This window comes from Rhamphochromis longiceps, linkage group LG7 (assembly GCF_057381845.1).
Source record: "Rhamphochromis longiceps isolate RC_006_pf linkage group LG7, R_longiceps_female_GT1.1, whole genome shotgun sequence".
Classification (NCBI taxonomy): domain Eukaryota; kingdom Metazoa; phylum Chordata; class Actinopteri; order Cichliformes; family Cichlidae; genus Rhamphochromis; species Rhamphochromis longiceps.
Window position 1 is genome coordinate 18,250,677 of NC_140563.1, and position 23,432 is coordinate 18,274,108.

The 23,432-nt window shown below is 41.1% G+C and overlaps 2 protein-coding genes across 4 annotated transcripts in view; one reads left to right on the plus strand and one right to left on the minus strand.

Annotated features, from left to right (window-relative positions):
- Positions 1–1,725: 1,725 nt before the first annotated feature.
- tmem117 (transmembrane protein 117) overlaps positions 1,726–23,432 on the plus strand; it is a 48,136-nt gene continuing 26,429 nt past the window's right edge. For 2 of the 3 annotated variants that reach the window (XM_085412680.1, XM_085412682.1), the window contains exons 1-3: positions 1,726–1,956; positions 3,417–3,724; positions 21,456–21,588. In XM_085412680.1, coding sequence (XP_085268806.1) covers positions 3,445–3,724; positions 21,456–21,588 — 413 coding nt within the window. In that variant the 5' untranslated portion in view covers positions 1,726–1,956; positions 3,417–3,444. Of the gene's footprint in view, positions 1,957–2,749; positions 3,039–3,416; positions 3,725–21,455; positions 21,589–23,432 lie in introns of those variants that run through there. The other variant, XM_085412681.1, reaches the window with a different exon arrangement.
- LOC146665163 (P2Y purinoceptor 1-like) lies at positions 13,916–15,372 on the minus strand (the record flags this gene model as incomplete). The annotated part of the gene is made up of 1 exon (XM_085411476.1): positions 13,916–15,372. A coding segment is annotated over one exon (996 nt), but the record flags the coding sequence as incomplete, so codon positions are not given.

Here is a 23,432-nt window from a genome sequence, read left to right on the forward strand (position 1 = left end):
AAACGGTAATTAGATTACCGTTACTTTCCCGTAGGAACGCTGCGTTACTGCGTTACTAAAACCGTGATTTTTTGGAGAATGTCTCACCACAGTGACTAGACAGTGACGTAAGCGAGTGCGCCGTTAGTGACAACAGCTGTGTGCAGATCAACAATGGATCACATATCAATTGTGGGAGAGAGTATGAGCGTGCAGCGTTTAAAGCATGGAAGTACTGACCTTACTTTGAGTTTGATTCCATAAAAAGTGACAAAAACATTAGCGTCCACCGTGCGTGGGAAGAAAACTTCTTTTTACAGCGAAAAAACCCCTAAACTTCCAAGCAAGCACCGAGTGTGCAATGACGTAATGGGAAACTCACAGAGAAACTCGCGGATTCTTCAACTGACCGCGGCACACCTGCACCAGGGTAAACCTCCGCCTACCTCAGTCCTGCTTTACAGATGAAAATAGAGCAACAGGACCGCTGAGTCTTTGACTTTATTTATTTTCTGCTGTGTTTTACTTGCATCTATTTGAAAGACTGAGTGTAAACACAAAAAATATGTTATTTTATGTGCTGGAACGTGCAGAAAATAGGTTTTATATGTTAAACAAATTTATTCAAGTCAGAGAATGTTGCATATAATTAAATTTTTGCTTGATGCATAAAGTTAAAAGATTAAAACTGATAAAACAAGTTAAAAAAATAGACTTTTCCATTTGATTACATTTTGTATGATGGATTATGCAGAAAAAGTAGAATTGGGCTGAAAGATCTATCGCTTTATCACCTCTTCAGGTTGTAAATCATGTTTTTAAAAAGTAACTAAGTAATTAATTACTTTTGAAAATAAGTAATCAGTAAAGTAACGGGATTACTTTTTGAGGAAGTAATCAGTAATTAGTTACTGATTACTTTTTTCAAGTAACTTGACCAACACTGATTGTGACTAAACAAATGAATGATCACTGGCAAATTGCACCTCGTTCCAGTGTCCAGGTAGGATAGACTATTCCCCTGATATGATGAGTTTAGATAATGTGGATAATTTTATCGGATATTCTGGTTGAAGATGAAAGACCGTTGACACTCAACTCTTCAACATAAACCAGGACGATTACAGTCACTGTGGAAGTTTGTTTCTGGCACTGAAAAAAAAAGCTGGGATCTCAAAGTTTTGAATTAATAATTCAAAATTTAGAGGAAATAACTCCAAATTTCGAGTTAGGTATCCCAAAGTTTTGAGTTAATAAGTTAAAGATTTGCGTTATTATCGAGTTATGGGTGACAGTGTTTTTTTCCAGAAGCGGAAAAAATCTTCCTCAGAAAAATCCTCATAGAAATCTGGTAGTTTCTAATGATGTTTAATGGGTTAAGTTCAAGTAACTTGAAAAATAAAGGAAAACAACATCTAATCCGTTAATATTAGAGGTTCGTCCTTGGCCTGTTGTGATACATATATTGGTATACTTATAGATTCCTCAAGTCTTACTTGTGTTATGGATGTCGCTATCATTTTATTTTGAAACACGTGAGCGGAAGTCGTGTATTTGTATTGGCTCTGACTTTGGCGCTAGTGAATCAACGTGTTGGCTACATTGCGTTGCACTGATGCTGCGCTTGCTGTGTGGATTCAGCCTCCTCCATCCTTGCTACAGCGGCGGTAGAAGCGTCCTACTTACTACCCAGAAACCGCACCTCACGGCGGGGACTCAGTGACGAAGCACCGCCCGCTTAATAGCCGCCCCGCCCGGCGTATGGACAGTCCGGCACAATGACAGAGGATTTGTGGGTGCCTCTGTCGTATACCAACAACAACAGGTCGCATGGATAATCCCACTTCAGCCCTGTCGTATCATCTCCTGTTTAGGATGATTAGAGCGCCGCTGCCGGCTTGATGTGGCCGGAGAGCAGAGCGGGAGCGGGGCTTCTCGTCCTGGACATCGACTGAGAGATAAAACGGCGTGGAGCAGGTGTGTAAAATCGTGTTGACTTTACCCACTGCACATGCACAAATGAGAAAAAGCGACGTGCATGCAGGTAACTTGCACGGATTTTGGCTGTCCCACATCTCACTCGGTGTACCCTACATTCAGATAAGAAGGAACCAAAATGGTCAAGCTTGTTGTGATATCTCATAATTATATAAGGTCAGTGATGTGACATTTGGCGTCGTTAGAAGGGAGATTGGTGCGATCACGCACTAATGCCCTGAACACGATAGTTCATTCAGAAATTGCCAGAAGTGCCTCAAATAGAGAGGCCATTTGGAGTATTTCCTGCAGCACTTAGACTGCTCTGCTCTGATCAGTGCAAATCTAATCTTTATGCTTTAGAGGGAGTTCAGGTCCCGAAACATCAGTTGAGCTCTTCATTACTCATCGTGGTTATCTAGGGTATAGCCCACCCACCCACCTTCAGATAAACTTATCCCGGCCCAGTTTGTTCTTTTTTGGGTGCTAAGTCCCACTTAACTCATGTTTTGGGACTCTCTGGTCACAAGTTGCTAGCCACAGAATGGGAGCAGGTCCCTGGTCACACTAAAAGTCTGCCTTCTCCTCCTGCTCGTCTTCCTCTAAATGCTTGCAGTTTGATAAAGAAAGCAAACTAAATCTGCATTTTACCTCATCAGCCTACTATCACCCAAGGTGGCAGCATCATGACAAGACAAACATGATGCTGGTGAAATTTAATAGCCAGGTCTATTTTTGAAGCCATTACATAATTCCTTCTTCCCCCTCCATGCCCTGTTTTAGGGAAGGTATGAAAGCAGGCAGAAGTTCAGCCCAGCAAAGTCAGACGGTTCAAAGAGGTAGAGAGCGATGGAGTAAAGAAAGAGTGGAGTTCATGGGTGAATAATGATTAAAAATACAGGAGGGACGGGGTGTCTGCAGGTTACTCATGCACTGCTTGGCTGGTGTTGCCGGGGAAAGCCTCACTGTAATGCTGGAACAGTTTTTTTTAAGAAGAGCGCAGAGCAGACGGGCTGAAAGGAGACGAGCCAGCGATTTATAGCTAATAGATATATAGTACTTCAAGAGTCCACCACTTCCAGGTATGACACGACACGTGATTCACCGGCACAAGAGGACACTTGAGTGGATTGATCGTCCACTTTATGTTATTTTTCTCTCCTTTAAATCGATTACAGGATATAGGCTGTTTGCTAATTTACAGCTGAGTGATAATCTTAGGACTGATTGGAAACTCTGGTTTTGTGTTAAGAAATCTGTGTGCGTTATTGGAGGTGCTGCTCTATCTGAGCCGGGTCTGAATTGAGCATGATCCTAATCCATTATCTTTAGTGATATTCCAACCACTAATCTGTGTCTGAGGGGTGCGTTTGCTCTAATCTGCCTGGCTGGTAATGTAATCTGACTAAAAGAAGCACTTTCTCTCTCTCTCTCTCTCTCTCTCTCTCTCTGACTCCCAGGTGTAGTGTGGCTGGAGGGCTTAGCAAGATGGAAATAGATGCCCTTTTTCGCTACTATTTCCAGCACCCGTGGTCCCGTCTCATTGTGGCGTACCTCGTCACCTTTTTTAACTTCCTAATTTTCGCCGAGGACCCCATCTCTCACAGTCAGACAGAGGCCCATATGATTGTGGTGGGGAACTGTTTCTCTTTCCTCTTCAACAAGTACCCAGGCCTCGGGTGGAACATCCTGAAAGTAATTGGCTGGATACTGGCCATTATCACTGGCCTGTTAGCCGGGAAGTTTATATTTCACCGCCAGCTCTTTGGTAAGTCATGCACACAATAATGCAGTGGAATGTGCAGAGTAATGGCTTTTCTGTCTGAGGGAACTCCCCCCACCACCCCCATTGATGTTCTTGTTGTTGCTATTCATCGGGGAGAAGCACGTTTATACTCCTGCTCTGCTTTTTTTTTGTCAATGGGAACGTAATTAAAGAGATTGTTAATTATTTTCTTTGTTGAAATCGCTGCTGATTCATCTTTTCATTGCGGCAACTAGATGTACACTGAAATTCTATATGAGGACTTGCATTCCTTCAACAGATTTGTGACTAGAGGTGTTTAGAAATGTCTCAGTAGAAAAAGTGCAGATGGAAATAATATTAGAAGATTACCTCAGAGACTTAACGTTGGACTCACAAGCACACTCCTGTATTCATGGCAGACACCCAAGCAATAAACAAAATTTCCCTTATTTCTTCCTCTAATTATTCCAAAATATAAAATGAAGAGTGTCTGCTAAAGTTTGTGTATGCAGTGATCTTTTTGTATGTGTTTCTTTATACATTGCTGTGCAATAGTCCTGAGCTTTCTCTCGTTTTAATGTATTTTTGCTGTTGCGGAGCCAGATGTTCTTGTAATGTTTTTTTAACCTGCTCTTGAGAAATATTTCTCCAGGCTTTCTGAAGGTCTGTGAAAGTTTTTCTTTGGACATTCGTTTGCTTTTTTATTTTAATTTTCAGTCCTCATAGCTGACCACTTTCAAATGCTTTTTGTTGTTGGTTTGTTAAGTGACTTAACAGGATGATTTATAGGTCAGTGTTATGTATTTACACATAACAGACAATTTAGCAACTTCTACATTTTAAACTGTATTTATTATGTGTTTATACTTTTATATTTATTTATTTTAGCTTGATAGGCATACAATTTATGTACCAATAAGGTGATTCCCAAAGAGATACTAGTCGAAAATCTGGTGTTGCATAAGCAAGCATGTTGTGCAATGTGCCCTTAAACATCTACAGTAGATCAACAGTATCTGAAGGCATTGTCCTTAAGAAATATAATAAAGTACCAGCAAAGACTTGACACAGAACCTGAGTGAAGCATTTCGCTGTTCAGTTGATCCGTCTGCTGTTCACTGAAGCCTCGTCAGAAATGGTCTCAATGGTTGTGAAGACGTCTTTCTTAAGGAAGGGAAACGGGGAGAAAAAGGCTGAGGTGTGCCAGCTACACAAGAACTGAACTGTGAAAAAAGTGGCAATCGGTCTTAAAAAGTGATGAACTTAAAACTTTGAGATTTTAAAGCCTGAAGTATTTGGTTCAAATTGTCATCGATATGCATGGAAAAGATCAAGAGGGAGGTACAACAGTGAGTGTTCAAAGCCATCTGTAAAGCACGGTGGAGGCTCTGTCATGGTCTGGGACTGCATTTAAGCCAGTGGTGTTGGGGACATTGTGAATACAGAAGAGTATGATCTTTTTGGTTCATCTTGCTGATTCATCTGAAAAGCATCTGATTGGTATCAGTTTCGTGTTTCAGGACACCAATGATCTCAAACACACTACCAAAGCAGTAATGTCATACGTGGACAGAAAAAAAAAAACACAGTGCGACACCATCAGTCATCGACTGGCTTTCCCACAGCCTGGGCCTCAGCATTATTGACGCAGTATAAGAACAGAACAGAAAGCAGCCAACACCCAAAGAACAGCTTTGACTGATCTTCAAAAATCCTGATGAACTATTCCTAAAGACTACTTAAAGAAATGTCAAGAAAACTTGCTTAAGAGAGCTTACAATGTGTTGAAGAATACAGGTGGTCATATAGTAAAGACTTTCAATCATTTTACAATTTTTCCTTTTCTATATCATAGTTGTATGTATGTTTATATGTTTCAATAAATCACTTCCTCTATTTATCACTTCTCTAGGATAATACTGTACAATGAATTTAGGGGTGGATAGAGACTTTTGCACAGTGCTTTAGCACTTCGCTTTTAACATTCTTGCTAACAAGAGATGGTTGTAGTGAAATAATATTAACTGCAGCATGTCGTATTAACAAAAGTGCAATGAAAGCTTCCCAAAAAATGTTACACCAAACAGAACAATGGTGAGAGTGCGAGAGACTGAAGAAAGAGTAAGAACCTGACAGGAAAGCATCATCATCAGAGCTTTTTAGTTAAGTTTACAGTCAACTAAAATTTATTGTAAACAACCAAAGAGAAGCTGTTGGAGTAATCAGTATGAAATGCTTCCAAACTGCTGGCGTTCAGCTGTTAGCCTCCTCCATGCTGTATTAGCTTTACCAGTAGCAGCTGGTGCACTGCTGTGTGGTATAATAAACAGAGAGCAACATGGAAGTGAATTCAATAGATTAGCTTTATATATATCAGCAAATTGTCACAATATCCGATCCAGCCTTTTGAGTCAGGATAGGACTGATAACTGACCCAAATCAATTTTCTTTTCCCCCCCACAGATGCAGTAGTTGTTCTCAAAATCTGTATTCAGATTTTGATGTGTGATATCAGTAAAGTTCCCCGTTAGTAGAGCTGTTTTACTAGAACAGGGCTGTAGTTTTTCATGCCAGTCAAACTGTCTCAAGTGAAAGACTAAGGGTTTGTCACTGCAAGAAAGTTCAGGTGGTGTCGGCATACGAATGCATTAACACTAATGAAGGCTTTGTTCAAATATGATAGACTATAATAGCAGAACTCTTTATGTTGTTACTTCGAGCTGTGTTTTTCCTGCTGTGACAGGTTGAGAAGCTCTGCAGCGGAACATGTTAGTCAGCTCTCACACCTCTTTGATACATTTCCTCTTCTTTTTCACCAACCTGGCTTTTTTTTCATCTGTTCGTATGACACTTGTATCACTCTGTTGCTCGCTCGGCTTCCTCCTAGTCACTCTCCTTTATAACGGCTGTGACTCCATTGTCATCCTCCCTTCACTTTTATGAACTGCGCAGTGCTTCCAGTTGAACTCACGCGTTTCATTTCCTGCTCACTTCACAAGTCACTTAGTGCCGGATATTATTGGGCACGCTGGTTTATCTTCTTGGATGAACCGTTACCGACTATAATTAGACGGCACAGAGTGGTGGCGGGTGCTCGAAGTGATCATCTTCTCTGAACATAAATAGAAAACTGAGAGTCCATGATGACATGACAGTTTCAGCAAATGCAGAGTCCTTCCTATAAGACGGGAAGTGGAGCAAGTGGGGAGTTATTAGATCTAGTAATAGCAAAATTGTCTCTTCACTTGCAATCACTGAATAAATTGGAGGGTTTTTATACTTAGAGTCTAATGTTTTTTTTTTTCTTTCTTTTGGGTCAGGACTCCATTACTAGACTGAGAAAATAAAAGGTAATTTGATATGATTTAAATAAATGTTTGTCTGAAATAGAACATGTAATATTTATTCATTGCAAAATATAAAATATCATATATAGTATATAATACATATAATAATTGCATTTTTAAAGCCTTAACAAAAGGCCTTAACATGATGCGTAAATTTACATATTTTGGATTTTCTGGGCTCATCTATCATTGGTGGGTATAAATGCCCATATCTAAATAAATGCAAGTTTTGTTATAGGAAGTTGGGTTGCTGCAACTACTTCTTGATCAGCCACAGTGATGTGTTCACGGTGAAAAGATAAAAGAATGGATTTTCATTTGGTTTAAGATGATAAAACTAGCTAGCTTATTGCTCAGAGGTTCTAAATTATAGCTTAGTGTCACTGTGCGCTTGCGTGTATAGACCATCAACAATGTGGCAAATTAAACCCCTTTCAGACGTGTGTACTCACTAGGCTGTGAAATGAACACTGATCACTACAACCTCATACACACTTTCAGTACAACAAGTCTGAACTGCATGGAGTTGCATTAACGAATAGACACCCATCAAGAGTACTGACTAATTGACTCACATAGGCAATGCTTACATGTGTGAGACATGAGACTGTAGAGCACCTACCCAAGAAGTGGCACTTTAGTCCCTACTCTGATCATCACATTAGGGTTAAGATGAAATATTTCTTTCTTTGTTTTGTTTTTTTCACGGTTTCATTTTCATCTTCTGGGGTATTTCTTGTTGTCTATCTCTCTCTCTATATATATATATATATCTATTGTACCAGTATCCAGTATTGGTTGACTTGAGGTGTTTTATGTTGTAAGGTAAAGACCCTGCATTATTACATATCACAAACCCTATGAGCAAGCACTTGGTGACAATGGGAAGGAAAAACTCCCTTTTAACAGGAAGAACACTCAGCCAGAACCAGGGGCTGCCATCTGCTGCGATCGGTGACAAAAGACATGCTGTGAGAGAGAGCCAGAGTTTAAAAGTAACTAATGATTAAATGCAACAAAAGGGTCCAGTGTCACCTGATGCAACCCTAACTATAAGCTTTATCAAAAAGGGAAAATTTAAGCCTAATCTTAAAAGTAGAGAGGGCATCTGTCTCTGGAATCCAAACTGGGAGCTGGTCCCACAGTAGAGAGGCCTGATAGCTGAAGAGTCTTCCAGCCATTCACTTCTGTATGCAAAATCTCATTGCTTTTTCTTTCTTGTTTAATTTTTATTAATCTAAATATCAGTACAACAATTTCAATTTCAAAACATTGTAAAAAGGAGGTTTTAAAATTAATTGTAAATGTGTTCTTTAGGTCCATCTGCAGTACTTATATTGTCCACCAGATTAATAAAGGAAAAAATTTAAAGGGTCTATTCATCCTTCTATCTAACCACATGACCAGTTTGGTCGGGATTAGGAATGGAGGATAAAGTAAATTGTCCTGATTTTTGTTCATCTGCTTGGCTGTATTAAGAAAATCCTTGTGAGTTAGGGAAATACCCACTGACTCTCATCACCAGAGAGTGCCTTCACTTTAACAGACTGGCAAAGCCAGCGTGTTACATTTACTGGATGTAACGGAGGTTAAGTGTCAGACTGCTCCCCAAAACAGCAGATTTTAAAATGCGCGCTGCCATTTCATTACAGTCGGGTTAATCAAATTTTATTCATTGTGCATTTGGCACTCCGAAAGCATTTCCAACGTTCATACAAGACTTCAGTCAGAAAATGTTTAGCAGTTCTAACTTCTTCATCGGAACGAAGTTGCTTTTTAAAAAGTAAGTTTTGTGATATTTTGTTCCCAAACTATTACATGTTTATGCTACAGTATTTTCTTGGTCTGTGATTTTAGTTTGTTATTGGACAATTGCTAAGCAGCATGATGGCGTCACAATATGTCCTGCACAATCAGGTGGCTACAGGCAGCATGATGATGGAAAAGAACCTACAGGGGACTCGGGTGTATCTGTTTGCATACAAATAAATCCACTATATAACTATTTTCATAATTCACATAGTGCTCAAACTGGGATTTGTACATCATTTTAAAATCACATTGACACAAAATATTTTTCCAGTTCTGGAGTGTTGTGGAAGCTCCAGACTCTTGGTGTGTTACACCACCAGCATTTTGTCAGTTGCATGATTCATAATGGTAATGTACAGTAGGTGTGCATGTAGTTCAGTCAGTTTTATGTCAGGTTTTACACTAGGGCCTGGTGGATCTGTATCGGGGTCAATGCAATTGCATTAGCTCTAAGGTATGTAGGAGAGGAGTGCAGCTCATTCATAGCCAGGTGCAACTAATGCACTTCAACAAGCTTCTGAACAGATGGTTTGGACTTCTGTGTGCGGGCGTGTGTGTCTGTAAGTGTGAGAGAGCGGCGATATTTTGCAAGCACATGCACGGATGTGTGTTTGTGCGTGTGTCTGAGTGAGGCTGAGAGTTGGAGAGGCGAGATATGCCATGCACAACATTTCAGTGGAGCGGTTATGCAATCACAAACACAGGTAGAGCATAAGAGAAGCACTACAGAAGCAGGCCCACAATAAAATCTATCATCCATTATAAGTCACACAGGCCCACATGGCCCACTTACTGCTCATCGTGATATCCCCCACTAACATTGTGCAGATATCAGTCTACTATCTCTTCTATCCTCTGATACGTAGGGAGCCAGTGGGAATGCTTCTGGGTAGGAACACAATCCATGCAAAGGTCTGAGCATCTTTAAAAAAAAAGCACTTTGGAGTGGCAGACTGAAAGTTTTTTTTTGTTTTTTCCTGTATCCACATTTAGAAGAGGGTGTCTTCTTGTTCCCTTGAACCAGAGCTAAAGTTCTGACACTGTTTGCAGTTACATGCCTAACTTTATAGAAATGTGTCTCAGGCCTGGAAGCTGACATCGGTTTTGAAAGGTGACACATCCCCTGCATCATTTATAATTTATCATGGCCTAGAAAATGTTTTGCTGTGAATTGCACCCACAGCCTTCCTCTTTTTGTGCGGTATTTGTCACAATATATATATTATGTCCCCTCTCAGAAACTTACAGTTTTTAATCCAGTTGCTGCATAACACTTTATTTGAACTAGTTTTCATTCGTGTTGCTATACGGGTTAGGCATGGGTGCACTGCAGTGTTTCCACAGTGAATAAACGCTCTTTGATGAGTGACTTGTGTGATTTTTAAGTTGACATTTGAGGCTCAAGGAACAACCTATCCTGCTCCATTCAGCCTCTCAAGGCTATGTTTGCTCTCTAATCAAGTGGGTGCTAGCCAATGACTTCTGGTCATTCAAGGCAAGACTGGCTGTCATTACACATTTGTATGAAATCTTGGGTCATACTGGGTTCTCTGGGTTTCATGTCAATGAGTTCCTAATGAAATAATTGTTAGAGCCAGACCCAGTGTTCCAAGTCTCAGTCACGCAAAGCCACGTAACTATATGGGTATAGCTATTATAAATGCCGATACCGATATATGGCTAAATTGCTAATATTAGCCTGTCAGTCGGGCTCTAATAAGTGTGTTACAGGTGAAATAATGTGAAGAAGGAAGATTGTTTTTAAAAAGTACAGCTAAAATTTAACATTTAGTTTAGGTTAGTATAAATGCAGCCGTCTATTTTGTCAATTTTGACTTTGCAGAAAATGACACTGCCCATCTCTTTAATGCTGCCTCAGTGACCATATTAGCATAAAATATTCACCTATTTCTCTCTGAGGCTTTGTGAATTCCAAAAGGCAAAGTGAAGGGTAATGTTAATTCATGTGGAGCACTGTCCTAACTGGATTAGATCCTACTTTGCATGTTATTACAGACACTTACATTCAATCAAGCTATGACTTCTCTTATCCACCTGAATGAGTCATTTAAGGCTCCAGATATTGTGATTAGCTCTTAAAAAATAGTAAGTAATGTGAGAGTTGTCCTCCTATGGTGTGAGTGTGAGTGTGAGTGTGAGAGAGAGAGAGAGAGAGAGAGAGAGAGAGCGAGAGAGCGAGAGCGAGAGAGAGCGAGCGAGCAAGCCTCTCATCCCCTTTTCTCTAGTCTTGATGATTGTAGCCTGCAGGATGCCATCTGGGTTCTGTCATGAGTTATTACTGTGGCAAGCAAAGGCTGACATGGCTTATGTACAGCATTATGTGGCCGCAGGTCAAAGTGAACTGAGTCTGTGTAGGAGTCAATGTGTGGGTGGCAGGATAGGAGGCTCTGTGTGTTATATTTATATGTATGTAGCTATGCGATATTTTATTGCCCGTGCATTTGTCTCTTAGATGATGTGCTACAGTCGTGAGCAGGAAGTCTTTCCGAAATAATGAATTGTTGAAGTGAATTTTTGTTGCAGTCAGTTTCCCTGACTTCCCTGTCATTGTAAATTTAGGTGTGAACAAAAATAAATGTGCTACCTTAGGCTCCAGGAAAGGTTAAATGCACACAGGTTTTAAAGCTTGATCACCATCAGCACCTCTCTACGGAATGTTTTTTAGAATCATTGCTTTGGTTCAGTCTCACCATTTTCATGAGAAATTCAGTTAGTGTTTTCCTAGCTCTTGGACATAGCTAAGCGTGTGTCAGCTAAAAACGTAACACAAGTTATTTCCCCAGGATTCTGGCTCTTGCACCTCCTACTACATGACAAGCAGCAGGCGTAGTGGAGAAAAGGAAATCGTATTTGGAAGCGTACCTTTCCTTTATGAGATAATAACATAACCTTTTTGTTGGTTGTGAAGGGAAATTTGCCTTTTATCTTGTGTTGATATACAAACCTCAAAAATTATCTGGAATATCACATGAAACTACAGATCAAGAATTAAAAAATCAAAAACTGACAAGTAATTGAACAGCAGAGGGAGACAAAGACACAAAGAGCAAGCAAACAAAGGAAACCAGCCAAGAGGAAATTGCTTATTTACCTGAAATGTATGACTTCAGAGCCAAGCCATAAATAACAAAACTAGACTTCCACACTGCTTACTGGAACAGGTACAGTGGTACACTGGCCTAGTTGCCAGCTCTCTATGTCTCGGCTCTATTTTCTGCAGTCTCCCAGTGGAGGGAGTTCTTTTGTCACTTTCCCACCTCTGATTTATTATCCATATGCTTAGTTACAGAGGTGCTCAGCTCTGGGGACATTAGTAGCCGTAGCTGCTTCAACAAACACCCCCCACCCCCCCACCCTGCCTCACAGTGTTGCCACAGCTTGGCAAATAAGCAATGTGATGAATGGGTTTGGTCCTGTTCACATGCTCAACTGCAGATAGAGAGGAAACTCAGGGTTTCTGTTCTGTTTTTTTGTTGTTGTTTTTTGTGTTCTGTTTTTTTACTCTTAGATCCCTAAGGGGGCAGGATTGTTCTGAGGTTTGGAATCAAAACAAGATGCAATAGTGCTGCATACTGAAACCTAAAATAGATGAAAGTGCATATGCATTATATGCAAACCCTCACAGTTTACAGTATAATGTGTATGAATAGATGACTTGAATACAGAGCAATGTTTGCAATACAAAGACTGTGCATTGTGTAGTTCAGGTATCAGTATGGATGGTACATTGTTGATGATGATCACATTTTCCATGGTAGCATCCACTTCTCTGCAATACAGTCAAAATATTTGAACAGGTACGGGCACCATAACTAACGAATAACAAGCGTCTAACAGGATTATATTTAATTTACCTGAGCCTTTCTGTTTTGATACAGGCTGAAGTCAGAACCTGAACGTCATATAGGGATTGTTAAAATCTTAAGGGTCGGGTGACATAGAGTGTGTTTGGCAACCACAAGCTGTCAGATCAGCTTTGATGCTCCTCTTTAATAGACTCTGATAGTCAGTGTGGGGTGAACATTTGATAAATAACACAATTCACGTGATTGTCATGCTATGAAAAGCATAGCAGGCTAAACATCCATTCAAAAATGAGTAAAGTTCTGATAAGCAGACATTTAAGGTCTTCGAACTTGACTGGTCTGATGTTTTAAATTAGTAGTATACTATGCAGTGTGGACTCACAGACACTAATTTGTGCTTTGAGGTGTGAACGTACAGAAAAAAGATTAACGGAGACTGGATTTTTAAGATTGATACCAATATTTGGCCGATGTATATATAATTTTTCTTTTCACGAAACATAAACAGATTTCGGTATTTTTTGTTATGCGCAGTTACAGAGTTCTTACTATCATAATGTAATATGACAATGCAGTTTAAAAATAATCTTGTTTTATTGTCACAGCAAGTCGTGGATTACCTGTTTACACTCTGCCCACCTCTGCTCGGATCAGCTGGTTGTTGTGTTTGTGGCATTCCGTGTTGCCAACAGGGAAGTTGTGGCCAAATTCACCAATGTGGAAAACTTCCACATTGGTGAATTTGTTATGAGTAAAAGACTCACTGCCACCAAAACAAGGAAACTGAAATACTTTGATGTAAAGCAACAAATAAAATCTGCTTAAAGTAAAGGAAAATTGAAAGACTTGGTCGTGGTATAATATCCTTAAGCCAGTGATTTAGACTTGGCACACTAGTAATATTAAGAAATTCTGTGGACACAAAATAGATTGTGCTATTATTTGCCAACGGTCTTGGAGGATGAGGTACTTAAAGAACCTTTTATTCAGGTCTTTGGAAAATAATTTGTCACTTGTATGACTCTCATACATTATATAAGCAAAACTCAAGCTTGTGTTATCAGTGAGTGTGACGTTAGCTGTGCACAGATTTTAATAGGCACAGCTTCAATGCACAAACAAGGATAAGACCACAGAAGATTTATTGATTAATCTGATTTATTTTCATCTTAACCAAATGTTTATGTAATATAGAATAGACAATAATGCAATCTTGCTGTGTTGTTGCATTGATCCCAGATGGTCAGTCACAGCACTATACTTTTTCATTCCTCTTACACAGTAGATTCAGTAGCAGACAGGCCAGGATAATTATACTATTATATCATATCTGCCACTGGCACTGTAGCAACAGGGAAGCTGGATTCTTGCTCTAGCACTTTTGTCCATTTGTGGAGGCGCTTATGGTAAAATGCTGATTGTTTGAACTGGAGATAGTGTGTTGACTATACATTGTTTTTAACACTTAGTGCTACTATACTACAGACCTGGTTGTTATGCTTTGTATCCTCTGGGGGCCATTAGGCCATAATTGCCACTAAGGTTGTTCTATATATTTTTGCCACTGGCTCTAAATGACTGGGTCTGCAAAGGAATGCATAGCGCCAACATTATCCTAGTACCATGCCAGGACCTTATTTGAACCAAGGCAAGTTAAGGTAACTAGCCATAAACTGTCTCCAGCAAATCACTCAATTACCCCAATCCTCCTGCTGGCTCTGCAGCAGAACCTCCTGTATTGGCCTCTTTTCCATGCCAGGAACTTCCTCTGGAATTGTTCACCTGCCAGAATATACAGCACTGGGTCCAGGCAGCTGCTTACACTGCACATGGCTTCAGAAAACTCATAGCAAGCATAGAGTACATTGGTGTTGGAGGGGGTCACCAGGTTAGAAATCCTCATGAATACCATGGTGGTGGCCATAGTGTGGTAGGGCAGAAAGGAGACCACAAAGACGAGTATGGCGGCAGTAAGGAGATGCAGGGGCTTTCCTCTCGCTCGGTTGCTTTGACCTCTTGGGAGACGCCTCAAAACTCGAACCGTCATGGTGTAAAAAGCAAGCATGACAGTGAACGGCAGCAGGAAGCCTATTGTTGTTCTGATAATGATGGCTGTTCTGACATAGTAAAAAGGATCCTGGATCTGGTCCACACACACAGTGACATTTTCTGTGGGCTGAATAGAAAAAGTTAGAAATAAGTCAGGAATGGAGCTAAGGACGACCAGCACCCACACGCAGAAGGAGCACAGTTTGGCTTTACCCGCATTCCACCAACGAAGAGAACTGATCGGGTGCACTGTGCCAACGAAGCGGTCGAAACTGATTAGAGTCAGGAAGAGGATGCTGCCATATATGTTGATGTTGAAGAAGGACTTCTTGAACTGACAGAAGATCTGTATGTTTGTGATGTGGGGCCTCCTCAAGGTAATGTAGAGGGAGAAGGGCAGTGTGAGGATCCACCCCGAGTCACACAGAGTCAGGTTAAGCAGGAAAATGTTGCTGGAGCTTGAGGTTTTCCTAAAGCAGGTGTGGTTGATGAGCACTACTAGGTTTCCCAGCAGTCCCACCGGAACAGTGAAAGCAAAGAGCACCAGCACGATGTAGCAATACCAATAGCTGTCCTCAAAATGGTTGCAGAATTCTGTTGACTGGTTCAGGAACACGAGAAGCTCGTCTGGGATTTAAGGACAGGAAGTTGTTAGTTTTTACTACAGTAGTTTTGAAAGGTTGGCTTAAACTAATGTGAGTGGTCAACATTACCATGAGGATAGTTGGATGTCTAATTTACCGAACGTAGCCTTAGAGCTGCTTTGTCTGTCATATGAATGTTTGGACATTTGAAGAGTAATTTGCTCTATTGCTGAGAAGTTGGTGACAAATTGGAGACAGCTCACACATCTGTTTGATGTGAAACTAGATCCAACCAAAGTCTGATAAGCCTGCATTTGTGTTATAGGAAAAAAGTTGATTAATTAACAAGATACCATATTTTAATTTTGCATTGCAATAGGCTGTTTGGGTCTTACCATGATGCACTCTTCTTTACTTCTTTTCACTCTCTATGTGTTTATAGACGGGGTGCAGATAAGTGGTCCGCAGGTGCGCATGCGCTGTCAAAATAAAAGACGCGCACCAGATAAGAAGTTGCAACGCGCGTTTGCGTCCATATAAAAGGCACTGTTTTTGTCCGCTAGAGTGGGATTTTTACGGCACATTCTGCACCACATCTCTGTGCGTTCATCATTGGTTTGAAGCCAGCTCACCTCCTGCAACCACTTTTCCGAGAATACGCGCTTCTTTTGCGGTTCGGACTCCTTCTGACATCTCTTTGGAGGTGGAGGAACACCAAAGTAATTGCTTAAAGGAGCTTCTTCGACATCTTTAAGAGTTCTAAACAAATGTTTGTCCTCCTCCAGAAAATCTTATGTACGCAAACGCGCGTTGCAACTTCTTATCTGGTGCACGTCTTTTATCTTGACAGCGCAGGCGCGCCTGCGGACCACTTATGTGCACCCCTGTTTATAGACCACTTTGCATTTAAAAATGAGTTATTATTAATATCCGTCTCTATTCTACAGTGTGTTTTTGCATCAAACTGAATCTCATCTCATGAAATCGCATTTTGTGTGTTCACAAATGTAAAATTGTGGTTTTCCAGGTACAGCAGTGGGGTTCTTGAAATCTTCTTGTAGCCTTTGAAATCGATGTTAATGGTCAAGAAATGGTGTTGCCCCTCTTGCCTCATTCTAGCACTATATTTACACGGACACACTTTAATGTTTTATGTCATTCTTATTCTGTATTTTAAGACTGCATTCAAAATACTGCATTTTTGTATTCAATAGTTTTTTTTCCCCCCCAAGTCAGATGTTTTCATTTGTTTCACTGACTCTGCTGAGTACTTAAAGTAAGATGTTTCCCCACTCTCTCTCAGGGCTCTCTGTATTTACACTACTGTCTCTATAATCTCTGAGCATCACCAGTGTGTCCAGGAAGTGAGTGCTTGATTGTCTGCTGTGAGCAATGAAACCTGAGGGGACTGTTGATCTGTTCCCTCCACCATGTCGGCCGGTGTTTGCACTTAATCAGAGATCAAACATTCATTTTGCTCAGGTGAGCAGACCTTTAATAATTCACATCTTAGCACCCTCTGAAAGGGAGAACAGAAAAATGTCTGCTTTGGTTATTTAAAATGCGTAAATGACAGTGAAACATTCGTCACACTGGTATACTGTACATGTAAGTAATAAATTGTTTCCACAGCAGGAAGCTTTGCATGTTTAATTTGAAAAACCAAAAAAAAAAGAATTTGTTTCTCCTTCCAGAATCAAACTGGGAATCTTCTTTTGCTCCTGAGTGCTTGGATTAAATTGCAGGGCACTATATAAGTACTGCTCCATTTACCATTTACTAATTATGTCAACAACTACTTTTCACTCAGAAGCTTAATGTTAAGTTTTATAGGTTCATTTACAATAAACTAACTAATGAAAGTATTTGAAGTTGAGATTTGATCTTACCTTCTTTACTTGGTGCTGTACTGTCCCTTTTTAAGAGCTGTGTCATGATGGAGGGATCACATCTCAAGCTGGCTTCAATGCTTCACCACCAATTGTTTGTTTCCCATGTGACTGGAGCTATCGGTGCGCTGCTGCTTTATCTGTGCTGTGTGTGTGTGTCTGTGTATCTGTACATCCGCACAACACAACAAAAAGAGGATTAAACAGAAGTACTGTTTAAATATCAGGCGTAATTGCTTGTCCACGTGTGCCAGTGGATGATTGATTGCTGACTTCTGTTAGTGTTTACTGTCTGTGTGACCTGTGAGTGGATTATGATTTTGTAACCCGAGCACTTCCCCGAAATATCAAATAGAGGTGGAGACTGGAGACCATAAAGACAGAGAGGACCCTGCAGACACAGATTTAGCATTTAATAGAAATGACTTAGGAAGGAAACTGTCAGATGATGGCTAATAGTAGATGATGCGCCTATTTGTAATGAAAAATAAAGCACAAAATACTGGTGTAATGTTTTATGTCCCAAAGATTCTGCCATATTTTACGCTTTATTTTTTACCTTGGTAAACGTGCTATGAAGACGGTTATGTGCAGTGTCAAATCGTCGCCAGTAGATGGAGACAGAGCTGCATCATTGATTTAGATAGAAACGAGGGAATTTGGGCACTTTAGTAACAGTTTCAGAAGAACGACACTATAAACGTAACGGGGATCAGAATGTAATGTCTGTGTGTTTGCACTGTGATTTACAGACATGCAAAGTGTCCCCGTTTCTCTCTGTCTATCTTTTTTTCTTTAGTTAATTTTGTGTTTATGTGTGTGGCTTTCTTGTCAATGTGTGGTGTTGTTGTTGTTGTCCCCAGCCGGGCCGAGCCTTGCAGTAGACATTGCTCATGAATCACGCCTTATCGGGATCCTCCACGGTGGGGAGTTGCAGTGACTCAAAAGGCTTGGCTGAATAGCCTTGAATCACCCCCGAGTTCAATCCTGCCCATACAGGCAATGAGAGGACCCCGTGTTCGATGGCTCAGCCCGCTGCTTTAAAAGTCAGATGTGCCGATGCGCACTGTGCATCTACATCTAAGCGAGGACTCAGTGGCACCGGAGGCAATTAAGTTCACCCATGCAAGTCAATTCAATTATGCAACTGTGATGAGCCCTGAAATACCACAGACAAAAAGACGTATGGTGTGGCCTCACACCAGGCCACTTTGCTTTTGCTTCAACCGCTCCCTCACACCCCTCAAAAATTGAGGAGGAATAATGTTATCAGGAGAACTTTCAGCTTTCTATTCTCTGCAGTACTTGCAATCAATAATCAAAGCTTTCACTAATCCAGCAAGATAATTTTATTATATATATATATATATATATATATATATATATATATCTATCTATCTCAAGTTCATTTTCTGCAGGATTTTCATTCATTATAACCTCACTTTTTTTCTTTCTCTCCTTATCTCAGCGCCCCTTCCACTCCTTATGAATGTCAACCTCTTGGGGTTTTTTTTATACGCACAGTAGAAAAAACTGACAGTGAGCAAGCAGAGATCGAACAGCATGTAAAACTATTCAAGAGTAAACCAGCCAGGCTGTAATGGGAAAATAAATGGAGCATTCTGCTTTGCTGTCTCTCTCTGGCTGTGTTTGTGTGTGCGCGCTTGTGAACACAAACACAATGAGCTCTTCGGGGAGCTGTAACTCAAAGGGACGCTGACTGAGCTCGAGGAGAGGAAAACAAAGAGTTGTTCCTGGGAAGATGGCCGCTTCTGGCACTGGATCACAGCTCACAGAGATGAAGCAGAGACTGTGCGTGTGTGTGTGTGTGTGTGTGTGTGTGTGTGTGCACATACTGTTATAAACAGTGGAAATGGACTACTATAGCCAAGCTTACTCATCCAGGATTCCTTAATTAAGACTCAGCAGAGTTACCTTGAAGCAGCTGATGGTTGGGGACACTGACTGTCAGATGCTTTGAAGTTTTCTTGGAATTGCTGTTTAATTTAAAGGGGCACTTCACAATTTTTTAAATATTTAATTCAGCTTCCTCATGATGGCAGCTGCTACTTAGTTTGGTTGTATAAGAGCTCCTGCAACTTTGGGTGGAGCTCAGAAAGTTAATCAGATGACGGTCTAGTAATGTCATCGGTATGTCACAACTTGGCTCCCTGTAAAAGATGGACACAGCTGCTGTGACGCCACCCATTGGTTTCTGAAGTCCCATTTTTTTAATCCAGGAAGCGTGTCCTATCGCCATCTAGGTTGCAAAAAAGATCTATGTGATGGGATGTGAGCAGGTCTGACATTGAAAACCTCAATCGTTGGTTTGTGGCTTGTGACTTGCTAATGACAATCACAAGTTGTTAGCTTTTAGAGGATGGTTTCACACCAGTGATAATCCTCCACTTTGAAACATAGCAGGGACAGATTTATAAATTAGACTTAATTTTTTATTCAGCGTAACCCAAAAACTAGTGACTGAGCACTGAACTCATTATAAAAGTGTTTACAGAGTTCAAGTCAGAAAGCTGTTTCCTCAGAGGCTTGTATAGGACTGCAAGTCTTTTTGCAACCACAGGTATCGCCATCTAATGGCCTGCAGATGAAGTGCAGATGTAAGGCACTTTTGCATTGACCTGAAAGCTGGATCCATGTTTTATATGCCTGTGGTCTAACTGTTTGTAACAGAAAATCAATGTTCAGTCAGTGTGCTAAACTGTGTTTTGTTTAGTTTTTTTTTTAATAAAGACATTCTTCACGGATCTCTCACATCACCTGCATCGTAATACAGTTATTTGTTAACTGGGTTTATTTTACTTGCATTGTAAGTGAAAGGGACAGAAGTAACAGGATATGTTTACTTTTCTGTCAAATAAGGCAACACACACTGATGTATTTGACTTTGTGGGGATTAATTGTGTTTTCGTGCTCAGTCACCGCCCCCCCTCTCCAACCTGTCCATTCTGAGCCAGGAAAAAGCCCTTAATGAGCACATTTCAGTTGGAATTGATTATTGAAAATCAGATTTTCAATACTGCTAATTGCAATGGCATGGAGGTATGTCCTCTCTATTAGCTAATATTTATATGGATATTTCAAGCAGAGCTGCCAAAAACAAAATTGCTTGCATTTTCCTAGCACTTTTATCCAAAGTGGTTTGTAATTGGCCTCTCACTCATCTATTCCATTCTCACTCAGACGCTAAAGGCAGCAAGCCACCTTGTAAGGTGTCGTTCTCCAAGGACACTTCAAGCCATCAGCGCTGCGATTAGAAGATGACACGCTCTCCCGAGCTAGCCTGCTAATACCTTCGTTGAGATCGTCAAGAGTCAAACAAAATGATCCTTTTCATGAATTTCTTCTGTGATTATTCCGATTTTATAAATCTGCAATGTAAAATCTTTTGGGAATCTCCTAGTATATTTAAGTGTCATCTATTTAGTTAAAGAGTCGATTTGACCCAGGTGGTAGGAAGAAGCACACTAAATGTGCAAAACAGATTGCTTCTGTTGTGTGAGCACTTTTGGGTTGTAGTTCGAGGACTTTGACAGGTGTTGTGCAGTTAAGTTATGCGTTGTGCAGTTAAGTTATGCGTGTCTTTGCTTCACACTTGCTATTTTCCCATCATCTTACTTACAAAATAAATGCCTTTTCATCCCACTCTAACCACCAAGTGTGACTTTAAGGTATAAATATATTAAACAGGAGTCATATTACAAAAGCCAAAATAGCTGTAGTTTTACTAGTGTACAAAATAACCTTCAGAGTTGTGTTGAGTCCTGCCACCAGCTTTCTTTGATTATGTGTTCTGTGCAGAAGGCTGCGTATCTGAATCAATCTTATACTCTGCCAGAAAGGTATTTTACCATAATTTGATTCAAAGCCAGGACTGTATTTAAAACAAAACACCACGGGTCACAAATGTCTGAATAATTTCTCTAAACTGTAAGCGTCATGAAACACAAGCAGACATCCATCGCTGGCATCATCAGCAGATATAACGACATCCTGAAACCGGGCAGGAAAAGGCCCTTACTTCAGGGCGCTAGAAGTGACGCCTCTAACTGGTCTTTAATCTTAATTCCACTGTGTAAAGGGCACGTGTCTGGCTGTGGAGGACATTATTGATCTCCGACTAATTAATTTACTTTTATCCCCATTTTCGCGGCCATACGTGTTAGCGGGTTGACATGCTGTTTGAAGCGCCACTGACGGCAGTGTCCTTGTCGTGCTCCCTTTAGGTCGATACCTGCGCCTGAAAATGTTCCGCGAGGATCATGGCTCCTGGATGACCATGTTCTTCAGCACCATCCTCTTCCTCTTCATCTTCTCACACATCTACAACCTTTTCCTGCTGATGGCTGGGAGCATGAAGTAAGACGTTCAATCTCTCTCTTTCTCTCTCTCTGCTCCTTCCTACCCCCACCCTCCTTACCTCCTCATTCTGTGCTTCCCATTTGTTAGGGCCATTGTATGCTCCCCTTTGGCTGCTGTGATTGATCTAAATGTCTTGCCTGAATAGAGACTCGATACCGGTCTGATTAATCAGCCCTGACTTTAAATCTCAGGTGAGGGCAGACAAAGTGGAGGGTGGTTAATCCTGAAAGATCACCTTTAGCACCTGCACTTATTCTCCCACGATCTTGACTTTTATTTATTTATTTTTTTAATGTGTTCTTGACATCTCTCTGGCTTAAAACCAAAATGTTGTTTGTTTGTTTTTGTTTTTTTTCCCCGTGTCACTCGGTCTGGGGTCTCGTGTTTTTAGCTACTGCTGCACCAGCTTTCCTGCTGAGAAACCATAGCAGAGCTCCCACACCCACACATCAAGCCCGTGACAGAAATCAGTTTATTGCATTTGCAATGTGGCCATCTAGATGAAGGAAAACACGCCCTTGAAGCGGGCCAGCCAGCCAGACACGAGGTCGCAGCAAGGTGATTTACCATTTTATCTGTTTGGCCTGTTAAAAGAAAGAAAGAAAGTGTGGCAGCTGTCTTTTCAGGTACAAGCTGTCACGAAGGGAAGGCCAAGGCTGTTGTGTGTCTATACAGCACTGCTTTTCCATATTAACAAGGAGCTTGAGCTATCCATGAGGTGCAGGCAGATGAAGGCTATTAGCTATAGGCAAGGTGTGGTGTTTTTCTATGGCCAGAGGGATGAGTTTGTATAATCGGCCCATCTGTCACGCCGGCCGGCACTGTGGCACCGGCATCCATCTTGTTCTGTGTCTCGCTGGCCGAGAGACGGGAAGTGGACGGCCTAGCAAAAGGGCCAGAGGAGGTCTGGGAAGGGGGGTCTGCTGAGATGTCGAATGCTGCTTGCTCAGGGAAAAGTTCCCCTCGCAGTTCTGCCGAGTCCATCTGTCACAGAGATGACCCTTATTTTAACATTTCAGTCTTGAATCATAGAGGAGGGGGGGGGGCTTTAGTTTTTTACTCTGTCACTGCATTTTAGAACAGTGTTAAAATGACATCTGGATAATAGTGATAGGGGAGAAATAATGACATGTTCAGACGCTTCCAGAGGCGTAACTTATCATTTACATTTAACATGTGCAAGTTACACAATCTGTTCATGCATCAAATTCATCAGTTGTCTACGTATGAAAAATAAATAGATAAGTAAAAATGGCAGCTGTAACGGCCAATTAAGCAATTACACTAAAACCCATCCCTGTTTGCTTTGGATGTGTGGAGAGTTACAGCAGTTAGTGGGGGGCTGTAAAGCTCTACTGGTGAAGACAGATGGTGCTGTTGTAAAGCGAGTTAGGCTGCCGCTGCCAAGACACCTGCTCAGTTTTTTTTTCTCCTTTCATTTTTTATTTATTAATTTATTTATTTTCTGCACTTGCTCCCACCCGCCCCCCTCCTGTCCCTCTATCCCTCGCTTGTTTTCTTTCGGCTCCAACAGTGTGTCCACCAAGGACCCGGGCCCTGCCAAAAACCATTAGTGTTCACATCTCTGTTCAAGACCGACATGTAAGAGCAATGTTCACACTCCGCCAGGACGCTCCCTCAGAAAACCGGGCTCTGGGCTGTAATAGCAATGTATGCAGCAACGTGAGCGAAAAAAAGGTGACGGAGGGAGGGAGGGAAGAAGCGTGGCGGGCAGTGGGAGAAGTGCTTCAGCCCTGATGATGCAGTGAAACTTAAGTCTTTTGATCTGTGTCCAAAACCCTATTTGCATCGCCTCCTTTCACTCCTCAAAGCGCTTCCCT